This window comes from Castor canadensis, chromosome X (assembly GCF_047511655.1).
Source record: "Castor canadensis chromosome X, mCasCan1.hap1v2, whole genome shotgun sequence".
In the NCBI taxonomy this organism is placed as follows: domain Eukaryota; kingdom Metazoa; phylum Chordata; class Mammalia; order Rodentia; family Castoridae; genus Castor; species Castor canadensis.
The window spans coordinates 80,603,867-80,624,323 of NC_133405.1; the positions used below are offsets into that span (position 1 = coordinate 80,603,867).

Sequence of the window (20,457 nt, forward strand, 5' to 3'; positions counted from 1 at the left end):
CTCCACTGCTGTGTGGATAATGGATGGAAAACTGTTTGTCCTCAAATATTTCATTGAGTGAGGAGGATGGGCAGTGGCTGAGTGGTAGCTGGAGGGCCAGGGCAGAGGGTTGTGGGTTGAGGCTCATGGATGTAGTAGGGTCAGAAGGAGAGAAGATGCCCCAGAAGCCACAGTAAGGATCTGGAAGCATTAAATTCTCTTCTAACCACAATAATCTCCTCCCTGCCCCCAGTGAGAGTCCCAGAGCACATGGCCTCGTCCTTCACCTCAGGCTGTCATCTCCCATTCTGATACCTTGTCACTTTGTAAGCTGCCTTTGGAGTGTACTGTAATAAAATAGCAGCAGGGGAAGAGCCAGTCTGCTTGCTGGTCCTGAAAAAAGGCCCAGCTGCTCTGGAACTGATCTGCTCCTGCTGATGATGTGCCAAGGGATATTGGCACCTGTGGTTCTGGCCCTCGTGCCTGATGGATCTCTTTGGCTCCTGGGAATCGTGCGTTCCCCATGCCCCATTACTTAATGTGTGTGCCTCCCAGACGCACCTGGAGATGTGGACGGCAGGAGCCACTAGAGCCTACCCCTTGCCTTCTGTTTCCCACTTTTAGAGTTTTGTCCTACTGTCACATCAAATCCACAGAGAAACAGAGAGTAATACAGCAGCTGCCACTGTTTACTTACTACCTGCGCAGTAAGCTCTTCAGATCTCCCTTAGATTTCAGTTAAATATTTTGGAGACAGATAAAGCCTGTCCAACCTATATGCACTCCTGTCCTCCCTGCAGGAGGTTCCCCCACTCTGGGTGTCTGAATACTGCCAAAGCTCCATGAAGTTCCAGAGCAGCTCCCTCTCTGGCATGGGAGCTTCTATATTGCCTTAGGAGAGACCTGGATGCTTCCCGTGACCATGGGAGACTCCTCCTAGAATCCCAATTCAGAAGGCAAAAACTGGCACATCTCAGCAGCTTTCACAGACAACCCAGGACCCAACCCTCTCACACCTATAACCTTTATTTTTCTTTTTTCTGTTTCTTTTTTTTTTTTTTGCTGAGGTGCCTATGTATTTTTCCAGGAGAGTTGAGAAGCAACATCTGGGCCCCAACTCTGCCCAAATGACAGGAGGGTTCTGCTCACATGAGGGGAGGGGGTTGGCACCTTGTCAAGTACTGTCACAACTCATGTGCTCAGTGACCTGGAATGTCTGGTGAGGGTTGGCTGGAAGGCAGGATCTGGCAGACCAGAGTCCGGGAAGACCCATACAATGGTCATGCTGGATGGAGGAGATCACAAGACCACACAGCACACAGCGAGGTGCCCCCTCAGCCATTCACTCCATCAAGGTGCTGGACAGCTGAAGGGCTCACTACATCCAGGTGGGGCAGGACTTAGTGTGGTATGAGTGTGGTTATACGAGTGTGACTTCTGCTTCCATCTTGCAGGCATTCATTCTCTCTCCGACTCTTCCCGCATGCTCGACTGATCGACAAGGGCAGCCAGCAAGGAGCTGATGGCATCTCTGTCCAACAGCTAGGGAAAAATTGAGGCCTTTGGAAGTGGAATCTGCCAGGACGCACATGAATGGTTCTTCAGTGGAGCCCTGAGATCCGACCGCTGCGCCAGGGCTGACACCTGGATTGCAGCCTGGGCTCAGACAGCCTGGAAGCAGAGGACCCAGTTAAGCCATGCCTTGGGCCCTGATCCACAAAACTCAGAGAGATAAACTGCTCATTCTTTTAAGCTGCTAAGCTTGGGGTAATTGGTTATCTATCCATCAACATGAAGTAAGACAGGAGGAATAGCTGGTGGCCGTGGACTGTGTGCAAAACAGGGAAGGCCTGACAGACCTGGAGGGAGTCTGAGGTGCCAGGAGGTGCAGGGTGTGCCCACATTTTAGTCACACTCAGGGGAAGTTGCAGCCTTGGTACTAGTTGTCTGCGCGACCTTGAACAAATCACATGAGGCCTTGACCTCACCACTTTTGTGAAATTTGACTGACACTCAACTTGCAGGACTGTGCGAAAACAAGCACCAGTTCATGTAAGTCACAGGACAGAGTGTCTGGTACACACTAGGCCTTTAGCAGATGACAGGCAGGACTACTAGTGTCGTTGGTCTGGGACCCTATATCCTCTTCTCTGGAGCTCCCCAGCCACTCGGGAGGGTCCAGTGTTCAAAAAGTAACTGCAGGCAGAACATCTTCCCAGCATGCAGCACAAAAGCATTTGTTCTCCTGGAAGGGAGGCAGATGAGAGTGGATACTTTTGTAAAGAATTCTGATGTGAGGGAGGCAGCCTTATCAGGATGCAGGGTGAGGCCATATCTCGTACGCAAAGGACCAAATGTCTCCTTTGTCCCTCCTACCTCCCTCTCTCCCTTCTCCCCTCCTGTGTCCTTCTGCCTTCCTCAATCTGCAATTCCCTCTCTCCCTCCCCACTCCTTCCTTGACTTCCTGTCTCTCAGGTGCCTGATTCCAAAATCCTGCCCCGCAATTCTGCCTCCTTTCATTCATTTCACCCATGCTGAAAACCCAGCCCTTCCCTATTGTTGTTCTGCTTGTATTCTAGATAAAGCCCTATCAATGTCCTCTATGTGCTGGCCTCCAGCTCCCATGGGATTTGGAGCACAGGATCTGGGCACTGGTATCTAGGGCTTGGTGGCCGCCATTCCAGCTTCTCCATCATGCCGTGGAAGTGGTGCACCCAGAAGGTCCGGTCTACACACAGGCACAGGAGTCCAGCACACATTCCTGGCAGCCCTGGAGACTTTCCTCTCCATCACCCACACTGAAGTGAGATGACCGTGTAAGGGTCCCTATCTAACTGGAACAGAAAGTTCACTTATTCCTCACAACCGCCTTCTGAAAATATTGACTCTGCTCTTCTAGTGTAGCCTCAGGTTTCACTGAAGCATGTCTAAAATTTGCCTTCAGTCTCCCAAAACAACTTTCCATTTGGCTTTGCCTCAGGGCCTTTATCCTTATGGATCTCCTCTGGAACCAACTGTCCTTATTCAGTCTTTTTTTTTTTTTTTGGCAGTACCAGAGCTTGAACCCAGGGCCTCACACTTGCTAGGTAGGTGCTAGTGCTGCTTGAGCGAGCCACTCCTCCAGTCCTTGTCTAATGATGAGTGTTTTGAGAAAGGGTCTCATGAACTATTTGCCTGGGTCTGGCTTTGAACCGCGATTCTCTTGATCTCTGCCTCCTGAGTAGCTAGGATTACAGGCGTGAGCCACTGGCACTCAGCTTCTTTATTCACCCTTTTGAGCATCCTTTGGATCTCTACGTTCTTACTCCTCTAAAGAACCCTCCCTTCTTACCAGGTCACCACAGCCCTTGGGCACATGATCTGCTTCTATTGTGCATACACATACCGTGTACTCTTGTCTATCATAACATTTTGCACACTGAACTGTCACCTCTGGCAGGTTTATCTGCATGGCTGCCCATACTCAGACTATCATCTCCTGGGCAGGAGCACAGCCTTGCTTGTTCGGGAACAACTCGTACTGAACAGAGAGCCTCTTACTATTTGTTGACAAAAGGAATGAACTTTGGGCCTGGGTGTCTGTCCACTAAGGCTTTGTTGTGTGTATACTCTCTGTCCTGGAACAAGGGTGAATAGGATCCTTTCTATTCCCTTCAATATGGAGCGGACTGAATCCCACCCAGCAGAACTGGCCATTTCCTGTGCCTGTGTTGAGAGCAGCCTTCCTGGAGGTGCTGAGGGCATTTTTTTTTTTTTGGCATTCTAGAAATGAATCTGGGCTGATGGAGGGGCTCAAGTAGTAGAGCACCTGCCTAGAAAGCGTGAAGCGCTGAGGCCCTGAGTTCAAACCCAAGTACCACCAAAAATTAGTTAATTAATAAAATAAAACCACCAGAAACGCATCTGGGCTGACCATATGTAAGTAGGGCAGAGGATGGGATACTGCACGGACCACAGAGAGTGCCAAGGGTCAACGGTCAAGGGTCAAGGGAGGAGCTTTTGAAAGCCCCTTCCTCCCTTCTTCCCTTCACAACAGTGCTTGGAAAGAGACCCTTGGATGTGATGGCGTCACCCTCCAACCGTTGAGATGAGAAGGCAGGAGGCATCACTGGGCAGACAACAGTAGAAACCCGAGTGTCACTGAAAGGTGTTAATGTAGTAGGGCTTGGAGAAAAGAAGCCCTCGCCTCTCTTCCCACCCCAACACACACACACACACACACACACACACACACACACACACAGAACCAGCCCAGAAGGTACCAGACACTGGTTAGGCACTGACACAGCCTCACACCTGAACACCACTCTGGCTGTGGAGTCTGGCTTCCATGACCTTCCTTGGGCTCTCCTTGCCCTGATGACCATTTGCAAAGGCTTTTGGTTTCTGGACCCTCTCTGCTTCAGGGGAAGACATGTTTTATCTGTTAGTGTCAGTTACAATCACAGCCACAGTGTCCACACTTGACTCTCACCAGAGAGATTCATTTCCTCTCGTTGACCTTGAGCAAGGTGGTACACCTTTCTGAGTTTCCATTTCCCATATGTGAAAAATGAAACCTTTGACTAAGTGATCTCCAAATTCCCGTTCATCAGCACATTCTGTGATCCTGTGGCTCAGGGGACTGGTACACTCCCAGCTACATGCACTGCCAGCCCATCGCCTAGTAGCAAGACCCTTGAGGGCACAGCTGCCCTAGGGCTAGGTCTCCATTGGGCACCCCTTGGCTCCATGCCCTTAGACACGGCCTGAAACCACCAGCCCGGCCTCTCATCCTGCCCCAAACTGTCACCTTTCATGGCCCAGAGCTACAAAATGGGTGGCATGAATAGCATTCCCCAGGACAGGATTTAGGTGACATATCAGTCTTATGTCCCAGGGCAGACTTCACAAGCTCCAGACCATGCCTGGACATGCCCTAGAAGATTCTTGAGAGCTGGTCCAGTCCTGAGTGATCACCCTCCCTCTCAAAAACTGTGGCCACAGACTCAGGGTATCTGTGGGACACAACTTTCTACTCCTTGCTGCCTCTGGGAGACAAGCTTAATTTCTACAAGCACAGAATAGAAACCTGGGTCTGCTTATTAGCAGTTTTATGACGTCACCTACTCACCTGTTCTCTCACATCCACGACTCTTCCTCTCCTCTTTGCCCTTCTAACTTCTTTCCTCACTCATTCCAGGTATGGAATTCTCTGGAACACTACACTGACTCCATGATGATCCCCCAGGGCTGGGGAATGCCCTGACTGAGTGAGCACTCTCATGGCCCCTGCACTTCCATCACTTTCTGGTGTCCTGGTGCCTTTCGTGGTCTCTCCGGGCCCAGGCCCCTGGAGACCACCCTTGAGTACGACCTCCAGGGCTGACTAGCCTGGGAAATTTACTCTGTATTTCAGGGATGCATTTATCTCAACACCTCTCATATTTCCCGCATCAAACTGGCAACTCTTTCAGGACAAACAATATCAAGAGCAATGGTGAAGGACAACAAATAGTATCCTATGTTGCTCATGGCAGTAGGAGATTTTTTCCTCCTCCTTGGAGACTCATTGACCTATGGTTACTTGTTTAAATGTGGGGTTTTACCCTACAATTCCATTTCCATGGATTTTTCCAGAGAAATGCAGGCTCTGTGAAACATGGATACTTGAAAAACATTTGAAGACATTAGAAATGATAACAATAAAACCAGGAGCCTGAGAAAGGTGCTTATGTGTAGAAATAAAGAATTATGGCACATCAGACAGACAAATATCGCATGTTTTCACTCAGACGTGGACTCTAGACCTGACAAAATAGTACTATCACATGACTGCAAATGGGGGATTGTTTGGGGGGTGGTAACCCCCGGATGGGAGGAGGGGAATTAGAGGGTGCCGGGGATGGGGAGGGTGAGGGTGAGTATGATCAGAATACTATATAGATATAGACATAGGTATGAAAATTGCACAATGAAATCCACCAAAAATGATAAAATGAGTGGGTAGGAGCCAGAGTGACTAAAATGTGCAATAATGGTGGGGTGAATTTGATTACAGTTTCTTCTATGCATGTTGCAAATATCACAATGAAGCACCTTTGTATAATTAATTTATGCTAATAAAGTTGAATTGGTTATGATGTTAGTGAAAGTATCTGGCACATAAAGAACTCAATAAATTCAGATGGAATTAGGGAAAAAAAGAATAGTGGCACACGAGTTATACCCCTATGCAGAAGTTGAGAACGTTGGGGTACATTTCCATGAATTGACAGGCAAAGGTCACTCTGAGTTCTTGTGAAATGGGAAGGACAAATGCCATATAGATTCTGCAGCATGAGCCAACATTTTGTATGGCCACAAATAGCAGAACCGTGGGTATCCACAAGAGTGTGTCGATGTATGTCAATGCAGTAGTGAGGAATTCTTCCTGAAAGATGAACCTTTTTCCCTTTGGTGATGCTGGAAGCTAAACCCAGGGCCTCGCACACGCCAGGCAAGTGCACTGCCACTGAGCGGCATCCCCCATGTATTGATAAATTCTTGAAGACACACATTACATAGATGGTGAGGGCAGTGGTGATGGAGTGCAGGAGATAAGGGGTGCTACCATTTGATCTGTACCGTTAGGGTGGTTTTTGGTGAGAACGTCCAGTAGGATTGTTTCTGTAAGCAAGACAATATTTAAAGGAGATGACACAACCGTGTCTTGTGTGTTTTATGAAAAAGAACTGCTATTTGTAATCATAAGAATGACTTCCTCTCTTCTAGAAGCTTCTGAGAACCTGCTTGTGAGTCAATGGCATTTCAGCGAGATCTTCCTATACACCCGCTGCTCTCACACACGTAATTACCTATGATTTATCCTGTCCAGTCTCAAGACTGACATGATCCAGTTGAACCCTCTTCCCTGTAATAACCACTCCAAATGAAAACATTCAACTGTGTCTTCAATCCCCACACTCTTGTTCATCTCTGCACCATATGAAGCTGGGGGCTGGCATGGTAGGTACGTACAGTAGGAGAGTCTTGCTACAGCCCCTCCTGGACTCTCCCTAGAACTCTGGGTCCATTTGAAACACTTGCACAGAGATAACTTACGTTCTTCAAAGAGATTCAGAATGAAAAGAAAATCCAACCTGGTCAGCAGGGTTGGTGACCTCGTCCCGCATCATTCTCCAGGAGTAGGCAACCTGGCCACCCAAACCAGCCCTGGACCCATTTCTTAGAGAAATCCCAAGAGGGTGCATTAATCTGCTCCGGCTGCCATGACAAAATACCAGAGGCTGGAAGATTTGCAACAACAGAAATTTATTTTCTCATGGCTCTGCAGGCTGGGGAGTCCAAGATCCAGGCGTTTCCCAGAGGTGTGGTTTCTGATGAGGGCTTCATGCTTTGCCTCCATCTCCCCAAACCTTCACATGGCCTTTCCACAACGTGAGTGTGCATGTCGAGAAAGAGAGCACGTTCTCAGGTGTCTCTTCGTATAAGGACATCCATCCTCTCCAAGCAGGGTCCCGCTCTTATGACCACACTTAACCTGAAGCGCCCCTAAAGGCTCTACCTTTGAATACGGTCACATGGGGGTTAGGGCTTCAACATAGGAATTGTGAGGGGACACAATTCAGTCCACAGCTGTTGGCAAAGATATTGTTGCTGACCTTGACCTTCTGGTTCTCTGCTTCCCTGATGTCCAAATCACGGATGTTGTTACCTTAACATACTGACAGGTGCAACTGGCCCCTGACATATTGACAGGTGCAACTGCTAAAGCAGTTGACTACCAATCCCAGGGTTATGAATGGAGTGGTGGTGGTGGGGGGGGTGACTCCCTACGCCCAGAGACCCAGCTCACTGTTGTCACTGCTTTAGGAATCATCACTGAAGTCACAAACCCTGAACCAGGCCCTGGGCACGCCTAGAATACCCTAAAGAGCAAGACCTTGGGAGGGATTCCCAGGACTGATCCTGCTGCCTGAGAAAATTTATTATTTATTCAGAAACCCCAGCATAAGGGGCTCAGGGTCTCTGAGGGGACAGTTTTCTAGCCTTATCCTGCCACCTGGTGGTCTCTTCGTATGTCAACAAATGCACAGAAAGAAAACTGGACTTTGATTATGGACACTAGACAAAATTGGGCCTTTCTCCCTGTGAGTATGGGCGTCTTTCCAGGAGTTGGGAAGATTCTTCCTACTTACCAATCGAGTTTCATTATATGAGGATGAAAGCAGTTCAGAGAAATGAAAGCAGAGTTATTTGGGTCTTCACTTCTATTTGTTGTTTTCAAGTTAGCAATTTAAATCTAGCTTTTTGTGAAGTGCTTAGCCACAACATACCAACCTGTTGTTATGTTCACATAGAGAGTCATATGTAAAAATCAAAACCCACTTCACTAGTTCATCAGTTTATATTCCACTACCTCCTGAGTTTCCGAGGAATGCTGTAGTAAGAAAGCTCATAAGACTCCTAGATGGGAAAGGGAGCTAGCAAGGACAGGGGTGAGACCTCTTCGCTCTGGGAACAAGTTTCTAAGTATTTTGCAAAAGTTACATGGCAATTCTTGAGATTTTATTAAGAAGTCTGTGCAAAACAGGCAATTATTTACATGAAAGCTAAGGATTGTTTTCACCTCTGATTGGCAGTTGACTTCCACATCCCAGTGTTACTAATGGAGCAGGGGAGTGAGTTCCTAAGCCCAGAGACGCCGCCCACTGGCATCACTGCCTTACCGTTCATCGCTGAAGTCACAAACCCTGAACCAGGCCCTGGCCACGCCCAGGAACACCTTAGAGTGCAAGACCTTGGGATGAGGCGCTGAGATTGATCCAGGTGCTGACAAGGTTCATTCAGAAACCACAGCCTGAGGAGCTCAGGGTGTCTGACCCTTGTTCTGCCATCTGGTGGTCCATTCGTAGGTCAACAAGTGCACAAAAAGTGCACTCTCCCTATGAGTTTCTAAGGGTTTCCCCAAACTTGCCTGGAAGTTCGTGAGATTTTGTTAAGCGGTTTGTGCAAAGCTAAGGATTTTTTTTTTAACCTCTGATTTGCACAGGAATCCCATGAACCTCAAGGCTATCTGGGACCATTTGCACGCTCCACTCTGGGGCATGAGCAACACCTGACTGCATGGTTCTGTGACAACATCTCTGATGTCGCTAATCATCACTTCACAAGTCGGTGATGCCCTGACTGGCTGAAGGGGTGCTCCGTGTGAATCCCATCCCCAGTGTCAGAGGTCTTGATGACCTCTTCTCCAGTTCCTTCCCCTAACCTTAGCTTTATCGCTCTGGGTCCATCTTGAGCTCTGGTGTGACACCCCTAGAACAGAGGTGATGGCCAACCTCCAATGTTAGCTTTACCTTTGACATGCATCCATGGCTCAAGCAAAGCATCCTCCCTTTCCCACCACACTTTGAAGATACCTTAAAGGGCTTTCACTACCCACCCACTACTCAGAAATTACGCATCTGACATATTAGGCTTCCTCATGATATCACCTATGAGATTCACTGTTAAATGAGTGAAATCCACTGTAGAGTACCATGACACTAGTGTCTCAATGAAATAGGGTGAAAATGTCTCCGTTTTCCTGGCACTGACACATTATCACAAGTAGGACTTTCGGTGATCAAATCACAAGGGTCTCAGAAACACTGGAAACATGAGTGACCACTACATGCAGGCCATCAAACACTGTCAAAGAAAATGAGCAATCCCTACAAGTCTTCATGTCATGTTCTCACAGTGAAGCCCTTCTGTGACCTTCTACTCAGGAAGCAGAAAACTGGCTTGAGACTGCTGGGGTTGCCACGTGGAAGGAAAAAAGGACAGAAATAAACATTGGAGGAGTGGGAGTGAGACAGGGGAATGGAGGAGATGTCGCATACAGAAATGTATCCACTGCTTGAGCACAGTGTACTGTGCTATAGGAGGAAGGAAAGATGGAGTGGAGGAAGGGGACAAGGGTGTTTTTGCACCCTGCAGAGTGGGCAGCTTAGCAGGTCTCTTCAAGGAAGTTCTCTTGGCCACTCCTGGCACGTCACACACGCCTGGAAGCATGCTCTTCACTCCCTTCCTGCCACCTCTTCACCTGGTGACTCTCATTCCTCTCCTTGGTCATGGTCACCTTCCACGGGGGCGTGGGGTTCAGACTGCACATGTCACCAAGCTATGCCCAGTACCGGGTTGGGGAGGCACATCACGGTGGCTGAAGGAGCTCAATGGATGGCAGTCCTGGTGGCACTGTAGGCAGGAGGCGACTGACTCTGTTTTGCAGAATGTGAAAGTGTCACGAAAAGACCCTGAGGAACGTGCTGTGTTGTGGGACACCACGGAGGAGCTTTCCTATGGGCGTGGCAAGCTCCGGGAGCCAAAGCGTCCCCTAGGGGCTTGGAGGCATCGCTTCCAGAGACTGTTGGCGCATGTGGCCAAGTCCTTCAGGTAAGAGTTCGGGGCCACCCTGTGCCTCTCCCACTGCTCATAACCAAGGCCAGCCCACCCTTCCTGTCCAACCAAGGGACCCCCAGGCAAGTACTGAATTCCCAGGGCTCCCAAGGGTACACTTGCCACTCTGCTTTCCTTCTCAGGGGAGGATACCAGCCACTCTAAAGCTGAGACCACACAAGCTGTAGACACAGAGTCAAGAAGAGTGACCAAGACCCTCTGCTGCCGCAGGCCCCTCCTCTCCCCAGTGTCTCTGTCACTGAGCCTGAAATAAATGTGCCCGCACACTTCACAGTTGTTGTGCCATGATATCTGACGTCACTTTCTGCACCGACCACAGCCTCAGGTGCACTAGGGAGCGGCCCCTTTCGGGGGCTGGGGAGATGTGGAAGGGGTGCTCTGGCGTCTTCCTTAGCCCTCTATGCCTGCCCACCCTCCTACTTGAGGCAAGGCTGCTTGCTCGGGGAAGGGGTTTGTGGCTTCAGGGGCTGGTGGCCAAGTACCTGCGAGTTTCCTACCACTGACAGGGCTGACCCTCATTGGGCCCTTGCAGGCAGGAGTGGGGAATGAATGGCATGTCTCTTCCGCTGCAGTGCATGCAGCCTTCTCATGTGAGAAGGCCTGGGCAGTATCTATGTAGGGGGTGGGGGGGCGAGGCACGTGGAGGAAGACTCTGTGGATCCTATGCTAGGGCCTCAGGCCCAGGGCTCTCAAACACGCCTACCCCTCCTCAAGGCAGAGACTCTGCAAGAGACTGCCTTGCCTCCAACTACAGAGTGTTCCTCCCCATATGGGAGGAGAGTTTCTGCCTTCCTGGGGTGACCTTGAGATACACTGCAACATAATTTCCTCTGGACAAGGAACCGCTATACCGGAGGTTGGAGCACAGGGGGCCCTTCATCTTAACTCTGTGGAGGGGTCCTGTGAGAAACTGCAACACCAAGTGTCACAGAGGCCAGTGGAGTAACAGTTGGCCTTCAGACACAGCAGTAATGGTGTGGGTTGACTTCAGAGGGCCCCATGAAAGTGATTCGATTTGCTTTTTCTACAGACTGGGGAGCTGGATCCTCCTTGTCTCCCAAGTTGGGGTTCTTGTCCTTCATGGGTGGGCACCTTTATTGCCTCCACCTGCCCAGTGAAGTGCCACCCTCTGGAGGAACCACTGCCCAGCAGGGTTACCATCTTCCCTGCTGCCACATTCTCTGCCTTCCTCATGTTTCCGTCCCATTAAGACAAAATAAATCTTGAAATATGTGCTGGTTTTTGTGTCGATATCTTTCCTACATGTCTACAGAGATATTAACCTCTTTGGGATGAGGTTGGCTGTTGCAGAGGGGGAGGGTTTTATGACATAGCTACAGGGTTGGACCCACAAACTTGGTGCTTGCTGTGGGACAGTCATGCTTGTCCCTAAGTACCTGTTAGGACAGTGGCCTACAGACAATGTTTTCCCACAGATATCTTTTTGTGACCCTGAGGAAGGCTATGAGATATAAGAATGAGAAAAAATAGAACATCCTTCCCTGGCCAAACATATAAGCCTTCCTAAGTGACAGTAGATGTGGGCTGTAAATAGGGAGTGGGTGTCTTGGGACCTGAACAAGTCCTTCAGTTGAGATACACATAATCAGCCTCACACATGCCCCCAGAGGAAGACGGAGCCCAGCCAAAACACTTCCCCTTTGGCCTGAGACTGCACATTCACGTATTCTGATCCCCCACCACCAGCAGCCTTCCCTTCATGTCAGCAGAGGAACGTAAATGAGCGAGGGGTGGCAGTGCAACGTTGTCTGGACCCTACATATCCTAGGGGTGACCCCGAGAAAACTGGTGCCTGATCCCATGGCGTTTGCGTGTAGGGGACAAGAGGTTTCCCAAGGCCTGCCAGTACGTATGTAAAATAAGTACATCAACCCCCTAAGGATCAAAGATAACTCTAAATCAATTATCGTGACCATGAGACCCAGAAGGGGCCATTCTAGGACGTGGAGAACGCTGGTCTTTAAAAGCGATGTGGTGCTGGCCTTGATAATTTGGTAGCGTTGCGATTTTCACCAGCTCCCTCTCTGCTTAAAAGGCCTCTGCAGCATCCTGAGCCAAGCAAATCAGGCTTGAGCTCCTCACATTGACCACCAGGGCTCTTCTTAGCTCCGCTCCAGGCTACCATAGACTTGTCTCTCCCCTCTACCGACAGTGTTCCTGAAACACGGGCAGGACCACTCATATATTCCAGCAGCCAGGCCTTACTTAAATCAAAAAACAAACAAACAAAACCCTCACTGTATTCCTAACATAACACACTGAGCTACAACTCTCCCACACTACAGGGGAGAACCTCTGCTCAGCGGGTTCTGGGATTCAGCCCCGGTGAGTGGACACTTAGCCCCTGACCCATCACTCCTTAAAGATGATGAATGAAGAGCTCCTGGGGCGTGCAGTGCAGAACCCGCCCAATCACCTTGAGTCCAGGACAGCTACCTGACATGCTGCAGGTGGACTTTTCTTCTTGTTCTCCAAGGCTCAGGTCCCTCTCTCCAAGTTTCACTCTTGGCCCTCAAGTCCATCAACTGAGGAGACTGGCTACTGCACATGTCCTTACACCCAGACCATCTCTCTCTAGTTTCCTCAAATTCTAACCTTCCCGTTCCATCGAAGAACATGGATTTCTCCAGGGGCCCACGGTACCCTGCTTCAGGGCCTTTGTGCTTTTTCACTCCTCCTTAGATCTAACATGATCCTCACTCCAGAAAAGCCTCCTGGCTCAGCTGCCCACCTCCCGGGGTTGGATGCCTCTCCTCCAGGCTGCCTTACCACTTGCTTCATGTCCTGGTCCCCGTCTTAACTACACTGGCACATCTGGCTGATTTACTTACATGACAGCCCCAACTAGACACTCAGAAGTAGGGCAGACGCCGAGTCCGCTGTTTTCTTGTGTCTTCAGTGCCCGGCACAGTGCCTCATATACAGTCTACATCGGCAACAAATGTGTGTTGAATGAATGAGTCCAGGAGCAAAGCGTCTAATTCATTACATTTTTATTTTCCTCTACATTCCAGAGAACTAAGCAAATACAAGTGAGTATCCGTTGTGTTTGTACGTCAGGTGCCCAGCCACTTTTTATTTTATCTTTCTGTATTTGCGGGGGGGGGGGGAGGGTTGGGGGGGGTCACCGTGATGTAAATTCCTTCAGATTTTCCAAGAACAGCTTACTGCCATACTCTAATAAGTTTCAAGACATAAAATGGCAGAGTGTCACCATTTTCTTATGAAACAGCAAATCTCTCCTGAAACTGAAATAAGGAACAACAAAACTTTTGACTGATGCCATTTGGAAACCTACGTACCTAATCAGCCGTCTGGAAAACCAAGGGTTTGGAAAGAGTGGTTAGGTGTGACTTTTGTTTCAACCGGGTGTAGCACTGTACTGTTGTCATTTAGGTGTTTTTGTTTTCTTTTTGTTTTGCAGTGCTGGGGATGGAACCCAGGGCCTTACGCAAGCTGGAAAGCGTTCTAGCGCTTAACTACATCCCCAGCCCTCGGCGTTTAGTTTTAATGGGTTTATGCCTCCATAGAAAAAGTGACCTAAAGCAAGCACAACCTTGCAATGTACCAATTGAAAGCTAAATCACCAAGAAGCACAAGAGGTACTTGAACAAGAATGCCACTGGCCATTTGTTCTCCTTGACCCCACTCTGCCCCCTGGACTTTTCCTAAATCAGAGCCCCAGCACCCACTGCTCCAGGACCCCCCTGACTACCCACAAGCACGCCTAGGAAGACTCAGAAGACTCAGCCCCGGCCTTCCCTGGAGGCAGCAGAAGCCCCTGACTCTAGCAAGAGCACCGCACTGTTCCCAGCACGGCTCACTGCTCCAGCCATGGCTCTAGCCCTGGCACTGGCACTGGCACTGGCACTTGCATCGGTACTGGTGCTGACGCTTGCTTCAGCCACGGCATAGGCCCTGGAACTGGAACTGCCACTAACACTGGCACTTGTCACATCACCACCAGCAGCTGCGGTCTCGGGCACCGGGTAATTTCCTCCTCTTCTTTCAACGCCTCATTTACTGCCACAGAAAGGATCTGGGGTGGGCGTCATTCACTTTGGCCACAAACTCCGGGACTTCCATCTGTCTTGTTTCCTGTGAGAGCCCCACAAGCATACTGAGAGCACGCGGGACTGCCGTCGGACACCTACTTGTGCACCAGACACCCGTGTCACACACAAGCTTTGGCGATGAGCTTTGGCGACGGCTCCCCACGGCGAATGCTTTTGAGACGAATATACCTGCAACACCCTCCACACCTCCCAGAACACCTCCTCAGGGACACAGCTGGCCTGCATGAAGATCAAGTCCAGGGTCATCATCAGAAGCCCAGTCTTTGGTGTGTGTGTGCCCTGGTCGCCTGTCAGGCCCCAGAGCGGGGCCAGCTCGAGTGGCTTTTCTGATGGGGACATAGGAGTGCTCTGTCGGATGGAGTTCCTTCACCTAGGACCCAAAGCCTAACTCGGGGAGGTCAGAGGCTCTCTTGAAAATCTCGGGGAAGAAGCTCCTGCACCTTTTGATGACACACTTCAGCATGTCTGCCCTTTGGCTCGGCAGGGTCTTCGCGTTCTTAACCAGCAGGTACTGCACCAGCAGCAGCTCAGCTACTTTCTAGCTCCCGGGGTCCCTGGGCATGCGCGCCAGGGATGTTGGGGCCCGCGGGGTATTGGGCGCGGCGACCCCTAGGGGGTTTCTGGGGTCCCCAAAGGAACTTGCAGAAGCGCCTGGGCGGGGGCTACGTGCCTCAGAAGAAGTGCTCTCCGGGCTCCGGGGCGCACTTAGCGTCCCCGCTGCAGGCGCCCCCTTGGGCAAGGAGGAGGTCAGGGGGCCTCTGAGACCCGCAGGCCCCGGGTGCCACCTCTACCGCGGACGTTCTCACCTGCGGCTCTGGCTGGCCCAGGAAGCAGGAACTCTGGGAAGAGATGCGCGTCCACGGGCATTCGGCGGCCGGCCGCAGCGCTGTGTGCGAGGCCGCGAGCACAGTGACGTCGCCGCGAATGCTGCGGCCGCCGCTGAGGAGACGCGCAGCCCCAGGGTCTCGAGTCGGAGGCCGCCGCCCTCAGACCCGGAGGACCAGACGCGGGCAGCGGAGGGGAGGGGGCGCAGCCTCCGCCGCCCGGGTCTTCCCGAGCTGTGGGAACGCGCGGGCGCAGCCCCGCAGTGCCTCTGCGGGTGGGGGGCGGAACTGCAGGCCGGGGCCGGAAGGATGCGGGGGCGCTGCTCCCAGAGGTGGGGCCACTGGTGCAGGCTTGGAAGACACCAGAAGCCGCAAGGCGCGGCCCAGAATAAACCCCTGCTGCCTGCTAGCTGGTACTGGGAAGACTCGGATCTCTCCGGATGATGCCTGCCTCTCCCTCGCCTTTGTACACAACGCTCCCTTAGGAGACGCCTCTGTTCCCGACTGCAGGCGTTTGTCCTGTAGTAGCCCCTGTCACTTCCTTGCTCCCTGTCCAGGTAGTCTGCCTGAAGTGGCTTTGCTCTGTGCCTGGCCCAGAGTAAGCACTTAGGGACTGTTCCTTTGAGCTCGTGTCATTACTACATTGCACATTTATCCGCGTTGTTCCTACCTTACCTGGGTCATCCAGGTGTGGACGAAGGGCCTCTGTGAAGATCTGCAGGTGTATTTCCTTCTCTTTATGACCGGGGCATCTGGAATGGGGGGGGTGAAGATGGGGGGAGGGGTTACTTGGTGTCTTTGGGGGATTATTGCTCCACTCGACAGACCAGAAAGCTGCTACTAGTTATAGTCTAACTTTCCAAACCACTATTCCAGTTACCGAAAAAAAATGGCCCTGAAAATTACCTCGGTAATTTTTTTCCTGTCTTCTTGTATCTGGCAGGAGAGGAATTCAAGCAAGACACAAAGATTCAGTAAAAGTGTTGCAGGAAACGGCGAGGGAAACAAAGTCACCAAGACCACTTTGCAGGAAGCAGGAATTTTTATTATGCTAGCGGACTCAAGGGAGATAATTTCTCAAAGCCCTGAGCCCGGATCAGAGTCAGGAGATGAGTTATATACCCCCCAGGCGGTTTTGTAAAGGGGGGGGGTTGCAGTAGATGGTTCACAGGTGGTCAGAAAGACAAGGCTGGTACAGAGTTTCCCCTCTACCCCCCCTATAGACTGTGGTGACAGTTACAGGAAACCTTGCAGGGCCTAGCTGGAGATCTGTGACACTTTTGAGCTTGCTGAAAGCTGCTTGTGCCCCCCCACACCCAGAGTAGGGAATTCAAGGCAAATTCTAGACACACAGTAAATCCCAGAAAAATAGCCACGTTGGCTCCAACAAAAGTACTAGTAAAGTTTATTAGGAGAGGAATAACTTTTCAACAGAGTGAAAGCGGGTTGTGGCTAGAGTGAGAACGACTGGGTCGGGGGCAGAAAAAGAGAGAGACATTTCCTGTTCCCCACGCAGGAAATGGGAGCAAAAACTCAAAATGGTGGTCCCCATCTCCTAGTCCTATATGAGAGAGCTGGGGGAATACACTTGGTCAAAGATCATGGATCCTGGTGACTGACATGGCTGCTAAAACAGGGACAGATCATTTTGGCCTGCCTCGGGAATGGTTTCCTGGATTAGGGTCATTGACTTGTTAAGAGAGACATTGAGGCTGGGGGCCAGTGGCTCACTCCTGTAATCCTAGCTACTCAGGAGGCAGAGATCAGGAGCATGGGCAAATAGTTCAGGAGACCCAATCTTGAAAACCCCTTCACAAAAAACTAGGACTGGTGGAGTGGCTCAAGGTGAAGGCCCTGGGTTCAAACCCCAGTACCACCACCACAACAACAGCAAAAAGACATTGAGTAACCTCCTAGTTCCTGCTCTATTTGATAGAGAATAAATCTGTCTCAAATTCCTAACCTTTGCTTTATCTAGCTCTTAGTCTTGATGTTTAGGGTGTGGATTACTCTTGGGTAAAGACTGAATTAAGTTTTTAGGGTAGCCCCTGGGCTCTGGCTACCTGATTTTAAGTAGAGATTAGTGGAGTTGGGAAGTAGAATTAAAATTATCTTTTTTCCTGTCTTCTTCTTGTGGCCACTGCTTCTTTCTACCTGCTACCTGTCAATTCCGAGTGGCATTTTTGCATTACTTGTCTCTCTCTCTCTCGTGTTACAGGCCCCCTTCTTTCTCTGCAAAGTGCTTTCTTTCGCATCACCTCGGTTCTGAGATTCAGGGACCTGCAATCGGCTCCTGGCCCCTAGGACGCCCGCATTTAACAGGAAGATGGTCGCTGCCCCAGCAAGTGCATCCTTTTCTTTGGTCATGTGCTACAGTTTAGCACTCCTTTTTTCAACCCATCCTTTGTAGAACACCACCGGTGGCGTCTCCGTGCACATAACCAAAGTGTCCACTTCACCAGGTCGATTTTGGTTTCTTACAACACGGCTCCTAAAGGGCCGCATAATTTCTATGCTTCAGCCTCAGGGCTTTCAAATGTTGTCCATTGATCTAAATTCCATGGCTGCTCGTTCTACTAGAGACATTTAAATATTGTTTTTATTGTCTGGATAGAACAAGTTCCCCCTCATTATTCTTTTTCAGAAATTCTTCCAACATTGTTCCAGATGTCCTCTATATGAAGGCCAGGATTAAAGTTTTCAAGTTAAAAATTCCTGGCTTGAATTTCAACTACAACCCCTCAGGATGTAGAGCTCACTGTGAGGAGAATCAGCATCTTTAGAACATAGAGGTTTCCCATCCAAAAAAAAAAAAAAAAGAGATCAGGCATGCTCTTGTATTGATTCTGGTATTAAATTAGAGTACTTCAGTCAATGTTTATAGTTCCCCTAATTTAGCGTTTGTATATTTCTTAAGTTTGTCAATGGACTTTTGAAATTTTTATTGCTGCTATGAATTGGGTATTTTCCTGTTGTGTGTTGTAATTATTTCTGATACTTAGGAAGCTTACTGGGTGTGTATATTTCATCTGGCCCTCTTAGTAGCAACTGTCCTACTTGTAAGACTTTTCCAGGATTCTTTGTGTATTCACATTGCATATTATGATAGTGCTCGCTTTCCTTTTCTTATTGCATTGAGTAGGACCACGGTGCCAAGTAAGCTGATGTTAAGTCATATGAAAATTGTATTTTTGTTCCTGTTTTTAAGGAGACGGGCTCTGTCGGTTGTGAACCAAATACAGTTTCTGATGCTGTGGACCCGTTGTCCACTTATTGTCTGTCAGGCCCAAATCAATCCTTGTTTGCCCCGCCTTATGGCATTGGAGCTCAATTCTGTTGACCTTTCTCCTGTGCCAGGGAACCTAATTGTAGGCTTTGTTAACAGAGAGAACCATAGTGGTCCTCCGTGTCCCAGCAGGAAAATACTTCCCTGCTAGTTGCAGTCTGCAGGTTGATGTTATTCACTGCAGGAGATCAGAGGTCAGCACAGAGCCCCTGCAGCTGCCCCTCAGGCCTTGCATGCTCTCCCTATCATGGCTGCCCCTGGGTAGCACCTCCCCACTCCCCTGCCCTGCAGTAGTGGTCTCTTCTTCAGAGCAGCACAGGCCCTCACTCTGGCAAGTCTCTATAGCTCTTTCAGGCCCCACGTGGTTATGGCAGCCACACACTCTTCAAAGAGCTCTGGTGCTCAGCTCAGGAGGGTGACCTCTCTTACTCCTTTCTCGGTTGCTCTTTCTCCTCCTAGAAGTAGGAGGTGGTCGTTTGCACACACAACTACTGGACCCCTTAAAGTCCTCTTTCACTCCTTTTAGCAGTCATCTGCCGTCTACTGGTCAGTCGATCATTGTACTTTGATGCCGTCCATCTGAATAACCAGCAGAGTTTCTGTCTCTGGATATAATTTACCTTGACATTCAGTCATATGATTGCCCCTGCCCCCTAACAGCATCCAGTCCAAAGTGAAGCCCAACTTTGCCCAAATCTATATTCTTACTGACTTCTTCCCCACTTCCCCATGGGGTGCATTCTTCCTTGTTACAATGTGCAATTATTGCAAGTTTATGCCAATACTGGTGACTGTCGTAGGTTGGCATTGATGTATTATAAGCACCAGTTTGTTTGTCTCCAGTGTCAGTGGTGAGTGAATATCTGACAGATGAGTAAATTGGGGGAAGAAGGAGTGGACAAATTAGTTTGTATAAAAGAAAGAGAAAGGAAGGCATGGAAGGGGAGATGATGGAAATAAAAGGGAGAGAGGAAATGAGAAAGAGGGGAGGAGGGAAGAAGGAATTCAGGTCTTTCTGCTCTCTTCCTTGGCCAAGTGCATACTCACTTATCTTCATACACTGTAATTAATCCATAGTCACTAGATGCCTGCTAAGGTGACAGTACATTTTGAAGGCAGTCTTGACGTCTATTAACCCAATTTTCTGTCTTCACGCCTTTTCTTTTTACTCTTCCTCCTTTGTTGGTCTACGTGTGCTCATGACTTCTGTCTACTTTTCAACAGATGTGTTTCAGCTCTCCTTCTGGAACCACATGCCTGGTCCCAAATCCGCAGGCCTACACTTTCAGTTGTACCACATGGTGGCGCTCAAGGAGAGGGAAACTTTTATTTATCAAGCTATCCCTGCACACCTATGTGTGTTGCAGCACTATTCACAAGAGTTAAGCTATGGAATCAGCCTAAGTGCCCAATGACCAATGAATGTATAACAAAAATGTGGTACATGTACACAGTGGAGTATTATTCAGCCACAAAGAAGAATTAAATTATGTCATTTGCAGGAAAATGGATGGAACTGGAGATCATTATGCTGAGTGACCTAAAAATAATATGATATGATTGCAAAGGAAGAACTGATGTGGGTGCGGAACTTGTGGTAAAGAGGCGGGGAAAAGGAGAGGCTGATGGGAGATGAATATGGTCAACACATATTATATATCCATGAAAAATAGCATAATAAGCCCACTAATACTATTCAAAAGGGTATGGGAGGGCTAGGGGAATAAGAGAAAGAGTAAAATTTGTTCAAGGTACAACGTATATAAATATCACAATGAAACACTTTGTACAATTAAATTACACCAATAAAAATAAAATAAACAGT

The 20,457-nt window shown here is 49.4% G+C and overlaps 1 protein-coding gene across 1 annotated transcript in view; it reads right to left on the reverse strand.

Moving 5' to 3' along the window:
- The window catches only part of LOC141419461 (doublesex- and mab-3-related transcription factor C1-like), a 54,938-nt gene extending 37,225 nt beyond the window's left edge, over positions 1-17,713 (reverse strand). Inside the window, exons 1-3 of the mRNA XM_074062262.1 lie at positions 17,605-17,713; positions 16,022-16,098; positions 15,329-15,615 (exon numbers count right to left, since the gene is read on the reverse strand). Of these exons, the coding sequence (XP_073918363.1) occupies positions 15,329-15,615; positions 16,022-16,098; positions 17,605-17,713 (473 nt within the window). The remainder of the gene's footprint in view (positions 1-15,328; positions 15,616-16,021; positions 16,099-17,604) is intronic.
- Between the last annotated feature and the right edge of the window lie 2,744 nt (positions 17,714-20,457).